Raw genomic sequence first — 17,039 nt, forward strand, 5'->3', positions numbered from 1 at the left:
GAGTCTGGTCTCACTTCCCCTCGTTCCAACTCCTGCTCTTCCTGCCTCATTCTCCCCTGCCAGCATCCCACACCCAGGACATACTGACTCCGAAAAACCCATGAATGTCCCTCTTTCTGCAGATTCTAAACTGAGAGAGCAGCATAGTGGTTAACATTGAACGTCAGCTTGACAGGATCCAGAATCGCCTACGAGAAGAGCTTCTGGGCGTGTCTGTGAAGGAGTTCCTAGATTACATTACCTGAGATGAGAAGACCCACCCTATGTGTGGGCAGCACCATTCCTGGGGCTGGAGCCCAGTCATAATAAAAAAGGAAGTTAGCTTGGTGGTGGCAGGGCACATCTTTAATCCCAGCACTCGGGAGGCAGAGGCAGGCAGATCTCTGAGGTCGAGGCCAGCCTGGTCTACAGAGCAAGTTCCAGGACAGCCAAGAAGGATGTGAGCTAAGCACCAGCATTCCCTGCCTGCAGATGTGACATGACCAACTATCTCAGGCTCCTGCCGCCATGGTTCCCCGCCATGATGGACTCCACCCTCCAGCTGTGAGATAGAATAAATCTCTGGCTAAGTTTCTGTGTCAGTTGTATTGTCCTTGCTCCCGGACCAGAAACTAACACGAGAAGGCTTTTCTTTCCCTTTGGGTATTCTGCACTGGACCTCTGCTGTGGGTTAAAGACCCCTGGTGCAGGACAGGAACGCAACAACCCTTAGAGGAGCAAACAAAACTAGAGCCTGCCCCTGGCCTGCACACATTTCTAACTCAGAGACTTGTAACTGGGCACTGAAACCCAATATAGTCTGAAGACTCGAAGGAACTGGGCCTACGCCTCCTTTGGTGTTCTGTGCATCTACCAGTTTGTCTCTCAATGCGTGCAGGAGTCGCTTGGGTCAGACCAAGTGAAGACCATCACGAGGTCCCAGGCAGCTTAGCCTTTATCTTCTGCCATCTTTCATCTTTAACAAGCGGCGTGGAGGAGACGAGGTCTGGAAGACCAGAGAGACCAAAGAATTCTTCAAATATATTTATCATCTTTTAGTGTTTTTCTTACTTAAAAAATAATACTGATTTTTTTTCAGGGATTAAAAAAAACAGACCACAGAAGACTGTCTTTCTGAACATGGGGGAAACAGGAGGGGTCAGAGGGAATTCAGAGATGAACATAGGGAGGACGGATGGGAGGACGGGGAGGTGTGCATGGACAGAAAGACAGGTGTGAACGAGGGGAAGATGGCTGGGGAGACAAGACCATGAAGACAAGTGTGAGTGCAGAGAAGGCAGCTGGGTGGACAGGTGTGGACACAGGGAGGGCAGGCTGGACCCTGGTTCCGTGTAGTAAAGGGATGGTGGCTCCCCTTGCCTTTGAAAGGGAGGCTCTGAGGTATCAACAGCCCAGGCACTTGAAGAAGGAACACGAAGAGAGGTCTCTGTAATTGCTGCGGACTAACCAGCCTCTTCCATCTCCAGCAAGTCATCCACGTATTCCACAACCTCTCCCTGGAAGAGAGGGCAGACGCATCAGGAGGGCCACACGGCAGGAAAGGCATCCAAGAGGCCACCACTGGCTGTCTGGCCTGGGTGAAGCAAGTCCCCTAGTGGTTCAGCACCCAATGACCCGAGTCCTCTCCCTGACGGAGTCTTATCATCTACCCCGTGTGACCTCAGCGTCAAGTGACCGGCCACCCCACAAATGACCCGTTTCATGTAGGTGGTGGAGCCACTACTCTCAAAGTCTCCAGATGGTTCCCTGCTCTGGGCGTCCTTCTATCTGCCCCCCCCCCCCGACTCCTCAGTCTGCCTCAGGAACCGGCACTTTCTGCTTTGACCAGCAGCCCACACTTCCCACACCACCACAGGCAAACTCGCTCTGAGCGCATCCCTGGGACTCTCTTCAAGGAGACCCATTCTAAGGTGCAGGCCTGAGGATTGAACCCAGGGCTTTGCGCATCGTGGGTAAGTGCGATACCACTGAGCTATGTCCCCAGTCCCCACTTCCTCGCTGGTACAGCACTTCCATACCCAACTGGTGTTCCGTTCTCACAACTTATGGTCACTCTCATTTCCCAAAGGGCTGGCGCTTCCTTCCTTTGTGGCAATGGCCATGTGAATCAGCATGGTGAAACTCCCCTGACCCTGTCTCCCTCAGAGGTGCTTCTCCAGAGGTGGAGAGGAGCAGGGAAGGGACAGCAAAGAGCCTCTGGGCCTGGCCCAGCATCTCCCTGAGCTTCCCCTCCCCAGGATCTCCCAGGATGTGAAGGGCCAGGGCAGAACCAGCTCCAGGTTCTCTTCTGGCTCCAAACACAGCAAGTTCCCAGCTTTTGTACAAAGCATTTTCCAGTTCCTTCCAAAGGCATCCATCTAAATAAATTATAGGGGCATCCACAGACGGCTTCTCCATGGCCCGGATGCCCCTCCACTCAAAGTCAGGATGCGTCAAGAAGAGACATCTGCCGTACAGTAGGTAGAGTGCACGCCTGGCATGTGTCGGGCCCCTGGTTGACCCTGGGCATGGTGGTACATGCTAGCAACCCCAGCACTTGAGAGGTCTCAGCAGGAGGGTCACAAGTTCAAGGTCATCCTCGGCTACACTGCAAGCTGGAAGCCAGCCTGTGCTACATGAGACACTGTCTCAAAACACAAAACACCTCCAACAAATAAAGGGCTGGCTAAGGGAGATCCAGTCAGGGAATCGGCTTCCACATCAGGATGAACTGCTGGCAGCAAGGACATAATTACAGTAACCTGGAAGGAAAATGGGATGAGACGCAAAGTGTCTCCAGCGTGTGGAAGAAGTAAAACTCATGATGCAAGACACGACGGTGTGGGGAACCTGTGAGATAGCTCAGTGGGTAAAGGTGCTTGCTGTGGAGCCCGACGACCTGAGTTCAATCCCTGGCACCCACACGGTGGAGGAGAGAACCAGCTCCCCCAAGCTGTCCTCTGACCTCCATACCGGGACTGTAACATGCCCCTGGCTCTCCCACACACATTTAAATAAGGTTTTTTTTTTTTTTTAAAAAAAAAAAAAAAAAAACATGACATGGTGAGACACACACATTCACTAACACTTGAGACTTGGGCAGGAGAAAGGGCAGTTCAAAGCTAGCCTGGGCTACATATCACTTCTGAGGCTAGCCTGGGCACATGGCAAGACCTTGTCTGAAGAAAAAGGGGGGGTTGGGGATATGGCTCCGCGCATAAATGCCTGTTGCTCAGGCTTAAGGACCTGAGTTCTGATCCCCAGTCTGCATGCAAATACTGCCAAGGTACACACGTTTGTCACCTCGACACTGGAGAGGATGACAGAAGGTGGACCCAGGAGCTTGCCGCCTGGTCACTCTGGCTGAATGAATAGACTCCGGGTTCTGCAAGAGACTCCACTTCAAGAAATCAGGTGGCGGGGCCAACAAGATGACTCAGTGGGTAAGGTAATTACCCTGCAAGTCTGGTGACCTGAATTCAAGCCATGGAACCCACACAAAGGTGGAGGGAGGGAACTGACTCCACTGGGTTGTCCTCTGACCCCCACGCATGCAGCGACAAATGCCCACAACCTACAGCACAAGCACGCGCGCGCGCGCACACATACACACACACGGACACACTCGGACACCTGGTACACACTTCAAACGCATTTCCCCCACAGAAGAAATAGCGGCCCAGCCTTGGCTTCCTAGAGAGCTGGACTTTTCCACACCAGAGCCCCGGCTTTCATTAAAACCCCCACGGCAGCTGATTCCTCGAGGGTGCCTTCTGTTTCTTGAGGGAGGACTCAGCCTTCAAGGGACTCTGACAGAGACGTGAGTCATGGTCTCTCTCGGGCAGACGCGTGCAGAGCACAGAAACTCTTACCTCGTCATCATCCGTTAGGTGTTCCCGAGCAAAGCTGTAGAGCTCCTTCTGGAGCGTCGTCACGTTAAAGAACTGCACTGCTTCCTGTCGGACACAAGCAAGAACCATCAGACGACCGGGTTTCTCGTCGGAGAGCCAACAGCAAGTGGGCATGGGGTACTGGACTCCACTCAAGGGATGAAAGGGTTCACGAGCGTACATTGGAAAGTGTTGCAGATGGGACTATACCCAACACCCTGAACTATGGCAGATACGAAGGTGAATTCTATCAGACTTAGACGATATCATGGTTTTAGCGTGGGGGAAGTGGTCTGGGCATGGTTGGTATCATGTTTGCCTGGCAAGCTCGAAGCCCTCGACCCACCCCAGGACGGTATGGACCAACTGTGGCAGTGTGTGGCTGTAATCCTGGAACTTGGAAAGTGGAGCCAGTAGTTCAGAGTCATCCTTAGCAAGTTCAAGACCAGCCTGTGCTATGTGAGACCCTGTCTCAAAAACAAAACACAAAACACAAAACCACTGGGAGTGGCAGCTCAGTGGTAGAGAACCTTGACCAGTACACACAAGGTCCTGGGTTCGATCCCCACAGCTTAAAAAAAAAAGGAGAACTGAGTAAATGTGTGTTCAGCAAGGAACTTGATATATGGAAGATTTACCTATGAAAACCTAGTCTGGGTTTCTGTTTTAATGGGACAGGTGTTGCTTTGTAGCCCAGCCTGGCCCTCACACTCACGATAGTCCTCTTGCTTCTGCATCCAGAGCACTAGAATTACAGTCTATACCCACCATGCCCAAAAGTTGACAAATATATTTTAGTCGCATATAATTAACCTCCTGACAATAGGTATAAAGCCTCAATTTATCTGCCAAAGGAATTAAGTGATGGTTCATCCATGAACATCTATAACCCAGCACTTGGGAGGCAGAGGCAGAGGCATGAGAATTGCAAATTTGGGACCAGCCTGGGCTAGATAGCAAAACTCTATCTCTAGAGACCAAGAGCTGGAAGTGGCTTAGTGGCGGTTAGCACGTGAGAGTTCCTGGCTTCTAACACCATAAAAGGCTGGGGGGGGAGAGGGGGGGAGACAATGTAAGTCACAAAAACAGCATGTGTAGTAGAATCCTAAATTTGTACAAAAAAATGCAGGCAGGCTGAAGAGATGGCTCAGAGGTTAGGAGCACTGACTACTCTTCCAGAGGTCCTGAGTTCAATTCCCAGCAACCACATGGTGACTCACAACCATTTATAATGAGATCTAATGTTCTCTTCTGACATGCAAGCATACATGCAGGCAGCACATTGTAAACATAATAAGTAAATAAATCTTTTAAAAAAATAAGTACAGGCTTTGTGGATAAGTTAAATGCAGGGACTCAGAGAAGGAATTAAAAGGCTGTCGGGACTGGAGAAATGGCTCACTTGGGTAAAGGTGCTACCAAGTATGACCCCTTGGGTTCAATCCCTAGGACCCACATGTGAAGGAGGGAACTGATCCTCATAAGCTGTCCTCTGACCCTCCACATGCATGCTGTTGCATGCGCAGGACCACATGTATACACAAGATAAATATTAAAAATATGCCGGGCCGTGGTGGCGCACGCCTTTAATCCCAGCACTCGGGAGGCAGAGGCAGGCGGATCTCTGTGAGTTCGAGGCCAGGCCTGGTCTACAAGAGCTAGTTCCAGGGACAGGCTCTAAAAAAACTGCAGAGAAACCCTGTCTCGAAAAACCAAAAAAAAAAAAAAAAAAAAATAAGTAAAAATATAGAAAAAAAATTAAGCAGGGTATGATGGCGTCCAATCCTAGCAGTCAGGAGGCCGAGTCAAGAGGGTCTCTGTGAGTTTCAAGAACGGCCTGGTCTACACAGTGACTTTTGGGTCAGGCCTACAGATCAGGGCCCGATCCAAGAGGGGCAGGGGAACCAACGGTAACCAGAAGCAGAGAGAGTTCTTTCATTTCGGAATTGATTCTCTGTCTGAAGGGCGGGCAAGGCAGTCTTCTGAAGGTGGGAAGGAGGAAGGAGTGGGACCCAGTGTGCAACACTTCACGGGTCTGGGCTGGAAATGCTCGTCCGAGAGGCCCCACTTGTCCCTGTGGTACTGATAGTAGACCAGATTCTGCTGCATGACCTTGTCATCCTTGTCGAAGAGCAGGTAGCTGACGGCGCAGGGGGCTGCGTTCTTTAGATCGTTCACTGGAACCAGAGAGAAGAGGCTAAGCAGGTGGGCAAGCCATGCCCTGAAGCTCCGGGGCTACCCCAGGACCTTCCTCCAGGCCCTCCTCTAGAAAACCCTTCACCTCAGAAGGTGAGTAGGGCACAGGCTAAAGGAGGTAGGGACCTCGAGCCACCCTCAGGCTGTGCTGACTTCAGACAATCAGGGCTGGTCGAAGGAGGTGGGTCTCAAGGCCCGAGTCACCCTGGGATTGAGGAAGACAGAGGCTGTGTAACTATAAGCCTCCCTCTGGAGGCTGAGTTCCTGAGTCCCACCAGGCTAGGACAACAGTACAAGAGGAGGTGGGCCCTCCTCCAGTCAAACCACATGTGGGCCGGGCGATGGTGGCGCACGCCTTTAATCCCAGCACTCGGGAGGCAGAGGCAGGCGGATCTCTGAGTTCGAGACCAGCCTGGTCTACAGAACTAGTTCCAGGACAGGCTCCAAAGCCACAGAGAAACCCTGTCTCGAAAAACAAAAAAAACAAAACAAAACAAAACAAAACACATGTGGGAAGGCATAACGAAGGCTGGGGGGTATGGTTCAGTCGGTAGAATGTTTCTGAGCATCCATGAAGCCCTGGGTTCCATCCCCAGTTGTCCACAAACCACACATAACAGCATAGTCCTAGCACTCGGGACGTAGAGGCAGGAGGCTCAACAGTCAAGGCCATCCTTGGCTATACAGTGAGTTTGGGGCCAGCCTGGGCTACAGGAGACTTGGTTTCTAGATATTTAGATACCTAGATATCTAGATATCTAGATAGATAGATAGATAGATAGACAGACAGATAGATGGATGATAGGTAGCACAAAGACTCTAGACTGCAGAAACCAACAAGAAAACCCTAGTAGGCCCTCAAGACTTGAAGAGTCAAAGGTTACCTTGTCCTGCCATCTCCTGGGTACAGGGGTTCAAATCTGCTCCTGCCCCACTGCTCAGAACTAGACCCCACATCACCATCAACATAAGGACTCTGCAGAGTGGCATTGTCTTTGGAGGGAGGGGAGTCAGGCAAAGCAGAAATGAGACACAAGACCCAGGGTATTTATTCAGGCACCTTCTAAGGCCACTTCTGTTAGGTAACAAAACTCTGGTTGGCAGGAATGACCCAGCTGAAGATGGCTCAATTGTGCCACCTAGTGGTTGTTTTCCGTCATGACAACTTTAAAACCTGAACTTCAAGGCTCTTCCCACACAGTTTGTGTGTGGAGGTTTCAAACGTAAATTACACCTACGTTCAATAAATGTTAATTTTAATTTGCACTACCTATCTATAACCCTGGAAAGTGTAGATTTCCCAGGAAACAGGAGTCAAGCCCTGAGGCTCAGGGTCTCCGCTCTAATCGGAGCCAGAGGCCTCTTCGCATGGACATGGCTTTGATGAGCCTTCTCAGCCACCATAGCTGGTAACAGGACAGTCTAGGGACCTCATTCAAGGTCCTGCATGGTGTTACTTACACTTATAATAGGCGAAACTGCAAATAGTGGTACATGGTCGCCACGAATTTCTCCCACGGGGTAGCCGCCTATGACCGGGGGTGAGGGTCTCCTCGCACCGGACCTTGCATTCCAGAACTTCTACATAATGATCTGCAAAACAGATGTGAATTCTCGGAACAGTCTCAACCCCTCTCTCTCTTTCCCTCCCTCCTCTCCCCTCCCTCACCAGGGATGAAACCCAAGGCCTCCTACAGGCTAGGAGTACACTCCCACCACTAACTCACCCCCAGCCCCATTACTACCTTCGGTCTAGCTCTGCCTGCCACACACATACAGGTAAAAGAAAAAAGAATACATTTAAAATAAAGAACTTGGAGCTAAGGGCTGGCTCAGCGATGAAGAGCCCTGGCTGCTCTTCCAGAGGACCCAGGTTCAGATCCCGTACCACAATGGTGGCTCTCAACCGCCTGTAACCTCAGTTTTTAGGGGATCCCATCACCCTCTTTTTGGCCTCCACAAGCACCGGGCACAAGTCCATAGACACACATGCAGGCAAAGTACTGATGGACATAAAAACAAAATAATAAATTAAATAAATCAAGGGACATCCATCTTTAATATTCAAAGTGTCTTAAGATCAAAAGAAAATGACAAACACCTATGATAGAACTGCCAAAAGGAGCTTGGGGTAAAGAAGATGGCTCAGTAGGTAAAGAGGCCACCACCAAGACTTCAGACATAAGCTGAATCCTTGGGACCCACGTAGTGGGTAGAGAGAACCAACATTCATAAGTTGTCATCTGACCACAGTGTGCCAAAGCGCTGGGGCCCCACCCCCACAACACAAAATAAATAAGTAAAAACAAAAATATAACTTAAAGTATTAAGAATGTTAATGTGCATTAATATGATTAAGAATGTTAATGTGCATTAATATGAACAGCAATGGAGCTCTGTCGGACCCGATGTGGAGGAACACGATGGCTCCTCGGCAGCGAGCAGCGCCACTTTCCGAACAGTTTAAACCGGGTCGGGAGTCTAGCTCGGTGGCGGTGGTGCTGGCCTGGCAGGCCAGCAAAGGCAACAATAGCAAATTGTCAATGCTCACGTAGCCAGGGCCTGGCCTTCACACTCCTGGGGTAGCGCAGGAAGGCCTTGAACTCCTGATCTTCCTGGCTGAGACAACAGGTGCAACCGTCAAGACCAGATAATGCAGAGCTGGGAGTTGAAACCCAGGGCCTCGTGCACGCTAGGTAAGTTCATTAACTGAGCTACACCCCCAGCCCAAAGTAATATAAATTCTATGTGTGAAGTGCAAAAATGAAAGCCAGAAGAGAGCTTAACATAGTATGGCCTCCTCTATCTAAAATAAACACGCAAAACATGGGGAGGATACTTATGTATGAGTAACCTTTACAGAAAAAAAAAATGATAGAGGTGAGAATCTCGAGGGGCTGGGGGGCTGGGATCTGAGGAGGAGAGGCATCAAGGAATGTTATTAGGTCTGGCTGTTAACGTCAGGAAGTCAGGGAGGAATGCCAGCCCTGCTCAGCAGACAGGGAGAACACTAACTAAAAGCTTAAAAATCAACAGCCCTGTGCTAGGGACGGAGCGTAGGGGTTGAAACATTCTTATATGTGAGGTCCTAGGCTCAATCCCCAGCATTGCAATAAAAAAAAAAATGGCACCTTCTATAAGAGAGTAAAGGCATCACACATCTCTGGATGTGACATTCTGAGGCTACTTCTAGTCCTCTAGCTAAAAATGGGACACCCCCAATAAAAACTGTCAGAAACCAATAATCATGCTCATTTGTTTGTTTTGTTGTTATTTTTTTGAGAATGGTCCTCACTCTGTAGCTCTGGTTGTCCGGAAGTCCACAGAGATCTGCCTGCCTCTGCGTCCCTGCTGCGGGATTAAAGGCCAGTGCCACCATGCCCAGCCCCAAATGAGAAATATTTACAAACTAATTAGCCTAAATGTCTCTAAAGGATGTTGGTGGCCCGGCGGTGGTGGCCCGTGCCGTTAAACCGCAGCACTCAGAGGCAGAGGAAGGAGGATCTCTGTGAGTTCGAGGCCAGCCTGGCCTACAAGACAGGCCCCAAAGCTACAGAGAAACCCTGTCTTGGGAAGAAAAAAAAAAGAATGATAGACAAGGCTTTCCCACGAAGCAAGGCATTTTGAGCCATGGCAGAGTGGGCCTGCTGTTGCGTATAACAGGGCATTATTGTTACAGAGCAAGGAGAACTGGAGAGAGGAAGTGCAGGTCTGTTCGTGGACGGATTGTGGATGCCAGTCTGAGTGCTCTCAAACATGGTTGTTATTGTAACAAAAGGAGAGAAGAAGATTCCTGGACTGACAGATACTACTGTGCCCTTGTCAGCTGGGACCTAACAGAGGCTTGCAGAATCTGAAAGCGTTTAATCTCTGTAAAGATGATGTCCCCAGTATGTTGTCAGAGAGCCCTTTAAAACAAAGAAAGCAAGAAGCCCAGGACCAAGCGCCCAAGATTCAGCGGGTCATTTCTCCATGGATCCTGCAGCCACAAACACAGATGTGTTGCTCTGAAGAAACAGTGCACTAGCAAAAACAAGGAGGAGGCTGCAGAATATGCTAAACTTTTTGGCCAATAGAATGTAGGATGCCAAAGAAAAGGGCCAGGAATGGATTGCGGAAGAGACGTAGGCTGTCCTCGCTGAAAACTTCCTGTTCCTAAGTCTGGGTCCAAAAAATCTTTAAGGGTAACAAATAAACAATATACCTTGAAAAAAAAAGAAGTCTTTAAGGGTAACAATAAATAATCATACTTAAAAAAAAAGTGTTCCCCAGATGCCAGTCAAGGCTCATGGCGCACAGGCCCCGCCCACCACCAACCTGCAATGGACAGGTAGAAGTCCTTGAGTCCTTAATCTCCCTGGAGCCTTCCGCAGGCTGCCAGGCACTCATAAAAGGCTTTTTAGGAAGTCAGGGAGCGCCAGCTCCATGTCCGTAATGGATGTCCTCCAGTTCTCCCCATTGTAGGCCCGCACTGCTCTTCGACGAACAGGTTCTGGAAAGCAAGGAGATGCAGTGAAGACCCCTCTGGCAAGCAGGAGACTTGCGTGTCCCTCCCCAGAATCATGACCCCTATGGAGCCACGCTTCGTCAGCCCCGGATGACCCTTGACTCGGTACAAACCAAGCACTGTGTCCATGTGTGTGGATCTGCCTATACGCTCACCAGAGGTACATTCTTATAAAAACAGAATCCAGGGTAGCCCGAGCTGACTTCAAACTCCCTGAGTTTGACCTTAATCCCTTTTTCAAAAAACTTATTTTTATAGTCTATTTAGTGTGGATTTAAAGAGTCAGATAACAGTTTAGGAGACATTTCTCTCCCACCACACTGTGAGTCCTGGGGATCAAACTCAGGCTCGGCAGCAAAAACCCTTACCCAGTGAGCCATCTTGCCAGCCCAAGAAATCACAGGCATGTACCATCACACCCTGTTTTATACAACGCTGAACTCGGGACCTTGTGCATCTAGGTGAGCACTTTACCAACTGAGCTATACCCCAGCCGAAATCACTATATTTCTTCTTTAGTTCAACTTAAAATATAGCACTTGCTATATTTTTGACAATGAAACCAAAATCAAACCAAGGAAACAGTAAAAGAAATTAGATCAATGATTCCCAGGAGTCAGGGGCTGGGTGACAGCCAGAACGAAAAGGAACAGGAGGGAACTTGTCAGGCTGGGTGACAAACTCCTCGCCGTGCTCTCTGTACCCGTCACATGACACATGAAGCTGTCTCAGCTCACTGAGTTATGTAAAGTTCATTAACACTTAGATAAAAGGGCATGGCAGTGTATGTAGTTCCGCCAGGCTTTGAACCCACAGCCATCATCAATGCCTCAACCTCCCAAGTGGATTACAGGCAAAACCACAATGCCCAATTTGTTGATTTTTCTTCATGGGAATTTTGTGCTCAGCCAGTTTCCTACCATCGTAATTCAGCAAATATTACAGAAAACAACACAAGCATCTTTAGACATCAGCATCTGGGCCAGCAAGAAAGCTCAGTGGATAAAGGTGCTTGCCACCAAGCCTGAGGACCTGAGTTCAAATCCCAGACCACCCCCCTCCCCGGGTCAAAGAAGAAAACTACATACTGTCCTCTGACCTCCACACAAGCTCGCTGGCCCTCTCCCTCTCCCTCTCCCTCTCCCTCTCTCTCTCTCTCTCTCTCTCTCTCTCTCACACACACACACACACACACACACACACACATCTCTCTTCTCTCTCTCTTTAAATAATTAGAACATAATTAAAAAGAAAAACAATGCTAGTTGCTCCCCAGGCATGCTTCTTTAACATATCCTGTTGCACCAACTGCGGGTGAAGCCAGTGAGTACCTCGTATGACTTGGTCTCCAGGTCTTTAATGTGGTCCTCAGCTCCAGGCAAGCTCTTGTAATAGGCCATGTTTCTCTTCATCATCTCATCGTCAGGGTGCTTCAGAAGGTAGGTGTGAGCCGCAGCGATGGCCTTCGGGAGGTCATTGGCCTGAGTGCATGGCAAGAGGGTCACAGTTCAGACGCATGCTGGACCTTGCATTTTAGAACTGAGAGCTTCACCTCAGCAACTTCTCCCACTCTCTCCCTTTCCTTCCTTTTCTCGACCCAGTCTTAAGCAGCTCAGGCTGGCCTCAAGGCTGAGGATGACCTTGAACTTCTGTCCTCCTTTACCTCCCCAAGTGCCTGGATCACAGGCATCCAGGAATACACCCAGTTTTACATGTTGATGGGACTCAAGCCCAGGACTGTTGCAAGCCAGGCAAGTGCTCGACTGACTGATCTACAGTTCCAGCCTCTTCACGGAGCCCTTAGTTCCTTCTTACCTAAATAACACTTCTGGTTAAGAGGTCAATGACTTTTCAAGGCCTATCAAGACCTGGGCCAGCCATTCTGATGAGCCTTTGTTCCCAGAAGGTGACGGTGGGATGGCTTCATTATGCCTTTCCTCATTTACTCTCCTCACCATCCTGGCCCCAGGAGGATGGCCTCTGTGGCACTGACAGCAGTCCCCAGGCTCTCTGGCTTCCACAGGGGTCCCCCAGGAGGAGCTCAATGGGAAGCTAAAAGGGAGGGGTGTAGTCTCTTCTATCTTCTGGCTCTGTCCCTACGGTCACCCCTGACTGCAATGGTCTCAAACTGAAGGTCACAGATCCTGTCAAGGTGGCCTTCTCTACGTGGTCACTCCTCCCAACTTCTAAGTAACTGCTCACTCCCTTGCTCCTTCCAGCCAAGGATTGGGTACAACCGAGTGGCACTATGCTGGGGGATTAAAAAATCCCTTGTGGGTTCCTGCGCCTGCATGCACTTGGAGAAACAACCGTCTTGATAAATTTTCCTCACACCATCTCTTCTGCGGCAACCTTGTCAAGCACTGTTTCTAGATCTCTCACAGAACCGTCTGCCTCCCTTCTCAGGGACCCCGACTCCCTCTCTCTGGCTCACCTAACTTCACAAATACTCCACAATATTCATGAGGCATCTCCTATAAGGAGGCACTGTTTTCAGAGATCAGGTCGGTGGCAGTTAGTTCATCCAGAGTCTGCGGGAGCTACAAGGTTCAGAGCTGACCACCTGATCGGTATTACCAGGACAGATAGGTGCGGGGGGGCGGGGGTGGGGGACATGACTTTAGGCAACAGTGTGATAATAAACCTCCATCGCTGACATGATGGAATCTAGTACCAGAACCATGGAGATGAGCCTCTCAGCATGCCGGTGAGGCTTAATTGGGATTATCCGCCAGCTGTGGGTAAATATCATTCTACAGCCTGGGTTCCCAGACTTAAAATAGGGAAGGTGAGCTGATCACCGCATGCATTTCTCTCTACCTCTTGACTGGGGACAAAATGTGAGCAGCCACCTCCTGCACTGATGCCTGACTTCCCCCCATGATAGAGTCTACCCTGAAACTGTGAGCCAAACAAGCCTTCCTTAAGGTATCTCTGTCAGCATTTTATCACAGTAACCAGAAGAGCAACTAACACAGGCAGGTAGATGGTGATGAATCAGCCTCCCTGTGGGGACACATAACAGCCTGAGAGTCCCCTGTTGACAGAATCCTGGCAGAGGGAAGGGTCCCCATCATGCGTGCAGATAAGGCCTCCTTCAGCCTACCAAAGGAACACTCTGAGGCAGGGATGGTGGTGAGGGTGAGAGAGAGAGAGAGAGAGAGAGAGAGAGAGAGAGAGAGAGAGAGAGAGAGAGAGAGAGAGAGAGAGAGAGAGAGAAACAGGGAGAGAAACAGGGAGAGAACATGTGAGACACATCAAATTCTTTAGAATAAGGTTAGGAAAGGTGGCATCTGTCTGTACCAGAATGCCCCTATATTTGAAGCAAGTCATCAGATACAACGGTGGCTTCCCGTGGCGAGGGGGTGGGTGGAGAGGAGGGCAGGCTCCCAGGTGTCGACTGACACCTAGAGAATGACAGTGTGGCCTGTGGCTGACAGGACTTGGGCAGAGGCCTAGGCTGGCAGCTAGAGAGAAGGGAAGGTCTGAATGCAGCCAGTGACATGAGACTTGGTAGAACATTTAAGGAGAGGTACAAGGGCCGGCAAGAGGGCTCAGTGTGTAAAGGTGCTTGCCACCAAACTGGGTGACTAAGTTTGATGCCTGGACCTGACATGCTAGGAGAGAGCAGGCTCCTAACAAGCTGTCCTCTGCCTTCACACACGAACAGTGTGTGCCCCTGTGCACACACACATAAACACACACAATAAATGGATAAAAGCAAAACATAAAATATCCTTCTTAACCAGAAAAAGCAAAAACTGGGTTTTAGGAGTTTTCTCCCGGCCACACTCTGTGAAGGCCCAACAAGCTGAGGCCTTTCTGTCCAGCAACTGGGATTCCAACCTCCCAAGCAAGGACTTAAAGGGCAGAGAACTGCAATTTGTAGCTATTTTTAGCAAGCAATCACAGGCAGAAGTTAAGCAGCCGTAAAGAGAAGGCAGTGAACTATGTGCGTTAAATTCTAACAGAGAAGGAACAGAGATAAGCCTGGCAAACCACAGGGCACAGACTTCTGTGAGCAGAGAGGAGCCTGTTCCCAAGAGCAGGCCACATTATGAAGCCCTTTCTCCAGTTCCAGGTACTTTGCTGGGGCATCCCGAGACATATTTGCCACCTTAGAAGAGGCTGCGACAACTTTCACAGGCGCTGGGAGGGGCGGAGCATACAGGAGGTATGCAGGCAGGAGGATGAAGAATTCAGCCTCAGCCTCAGCTACATACCAAGTTTGAAGCCAGCCCAGGTTACATAAGACCATGCTTCAAAAAGAGGGGGGGGGGGGGAAGAAAAGAATTTTCATGCTTAAGATGAGGAAAGGCAGTGTTTTTGTACACTGAACTTGTGCTGCTCTCATTGGTTTAATAAAGAGCTAAATGGCCATAGCTGGGCAGGAAGAGGTTAGGCGGGACTTATGGACAGGAAAAAAAGAGAGTGGGGGGAGAAGGCAGAATCGCAAGGAGAGGCAAAGAGAAGTAAGAGGAATATGACATACCATGTGGTAGAGCATAGATAAGAAATATGGGTTAATTTAAGATGTGAGAGGTAGGGCTGGAGAGATGGGTTCAGAGGTTAAGAGGTCCTGAGTTCAATTCCCAGCAACCATATGGTGGCTCACAACCATCTATAATGAGATCTGGCGCCCTCTTCTGGTGTGCAGGAAGAATACAGTATACATAATAAATAAATGAATGAATAAATAAATAAATATTTTTCAAAAAGATGTAAGAGCTAGTTAGTCACAAGCCTAAGCTATTGGCTGGTCATTTACAATTAATAATAAAGTCTCTGGCTGTTATTTGGGGAGCTGGTGGTTCCAAAGAAAAACTCCACCTACAGGGCAGGATTTGGAAAGCTTTGGAAGAGATGTGTGGAAGAACCTGAGGGAAGGAGATTGGAGCCATTATCTCAGTGGGGAAGGGCACTCAGGTTGCATTGGGTGGCTCACAACTTCCTCTAATTCTAGCTCCATGGTATCCGCTGCCCTCTTCTAGCCTCCAGAGGCATTCACACATATGTGGCATGGTACACACACACACACACACACACACACACACACACACACACACACATATAAAAATATAAATAAAGAAAAAAATTAATTCAAAGAATTGATGCTCAACGTTGAAGGAAAGGCTGATCTAGAAGAGGCCCGATATGGGTTGTAGCTGGTGGGTGCTCAGAAGGGTGGGGCTCCGTGGGCTGGGAGAGGCAGGGTGGAGCTCAGTGGAATAAGGTGGGATCTGGGGGTGGTGTGGAGGGAGACTTAGTGAGGTGGGACTCAGGGGCAGCCCGGAGACAAGGCTCTGTGGAGCCGACCATACTGCAGAGGTGGAGAGGTTAGGAGGTGAAGTGTGGCTCCGGGAACTGGCAGGAAGCTTAGCTGGGCGGGGCTCAGCTGAGGTGGGTTTTGGGACAAGATGGGGACCCTGATCAGTGGGACACAGTTTGAGAGAGGGTGACTGTGGGGAGGGGCCCTCAGTAGAACTGGAGTGTGATGGGCGGGGCTCGAATGGGGCGGAGCTCCGCTGAGGGGCGGGGCTATCCGGACTGCAGGCCTCTTGGGCGGGGCTTGGGGTGGAGCGGGAGTGGTTTGGAAGCTGGGTTAGCTGGGCGGAACTTAAAGGGGGGGGGTCTGTTCTAAATTCAGTTGGAAGGGGCTCGGGCAGGAGGGGCTCAGGGGCGGGGTTCGGGGTTGGGTTTGTGGGCGGGGCTTCGTGGAGGCGGGGTTCGGGGTGGGGCTAGCGCACATACCTTAAAGTAAGCGAACTGCAGGAACTTGTAGGGCTCGCGCTGCTGAAAGTCTGCCAGCACCGCGCGGCTGGGCTGCGACTGACGGAAGGCGGGCAGGCCCTGCTTGCAGCGCTTGAGACACTGCGCCCGGCGCAGCACGCCGCCGAAGAGGCGCAGCTCGGCGTGGCCGGCAGCGCCGGCGGGCACGGGAGCGGGCGTAGCCGCGCTGCAGTTGCGGTGGCAGAAGGCCTCGCTGTCGCGCAGCAGACGGTGCAGCCGCAGGCTCACCTCCAGGTAGCCCACGCTTTCGGCCCAGTGCTCCCCGCTGTACTGGTCGAGCGCGTGGCGGTAGGCCGACTCGAGCGGCATCAGCTCGTCCCGCGGGAAACTGCGGAAGCTGTAGCGCTCGTACTGTGCGCGCCCCGGTGGCAGCGCGCACCCGGCACTCAGCAGCACCAGCAACGCGGCCGCAGGGCTGTGGGACCCCATCGCGCGTGGCCCGATGATCCGAGCCCGGAGTGGAGGACGCGCGACGCGGCAGGCCCGGGAGCGAAGGCGGGGACGCCGGCCGTGGCCCGCCCCGTACGGCAGCCCCGCCCCCGCACTGCCCGGGGACCGAGATGGGTGTGTCCTGGGGAGGAGCTCAGCCCTTGAGTCTGAGAGGTGGAGAGGACCTTTGGGAATTCCAGGCCAGCATGGGGTACATGGGACCCCATCTCTGAAAGGAAAGAAAGTTT

General features: G+C 50.8%; 1 protein-coding gene across 1 annotated transcript; it reads right to left on the reverse strand.

Annotated features, from left to right (window-relative positions):
* Positions 1-1,076: 1,076 nt before the first annotated feature.
* Positions 1,077-16,831, reverse strand: LOC119810010 (cartilage associated protein). Its single transcript, XM_038323297.1, is given in 11 exon segments — positions 1,077-1,496; positions 3,852-3,935; positions 5,901-6,046; positions 7,527-7,542; positions 7,544-7,579; positions 7,581-7,604; positions 7,606-7,658; positions 10,383-10,464; positions 10,466-10,539; positions 11,882-12,053; positions 16,324-16,831. Coding segments are annotated over 11 exon segments (1,209 nt in total). The 5' UTR covers positions 16,792-16,831; the 3' UTR covers positions 1,077-1,442.
* Positions 16,832-17,039: the final 208 nt, after the last annotated feature.

This window comes from Arvicola amphibius, chromosome 3 (genome assembly GCF_903992535.2).
Source record: "Arvicola amphibius chromosome 3, mArvAmp1.2, whole genome shotgun sequence".
NCBI lineage: Eukaryota > Metazoa > Chordata > Mammalia > Rodentia > Cricetidae > Arvicola > Arvicola amphibius.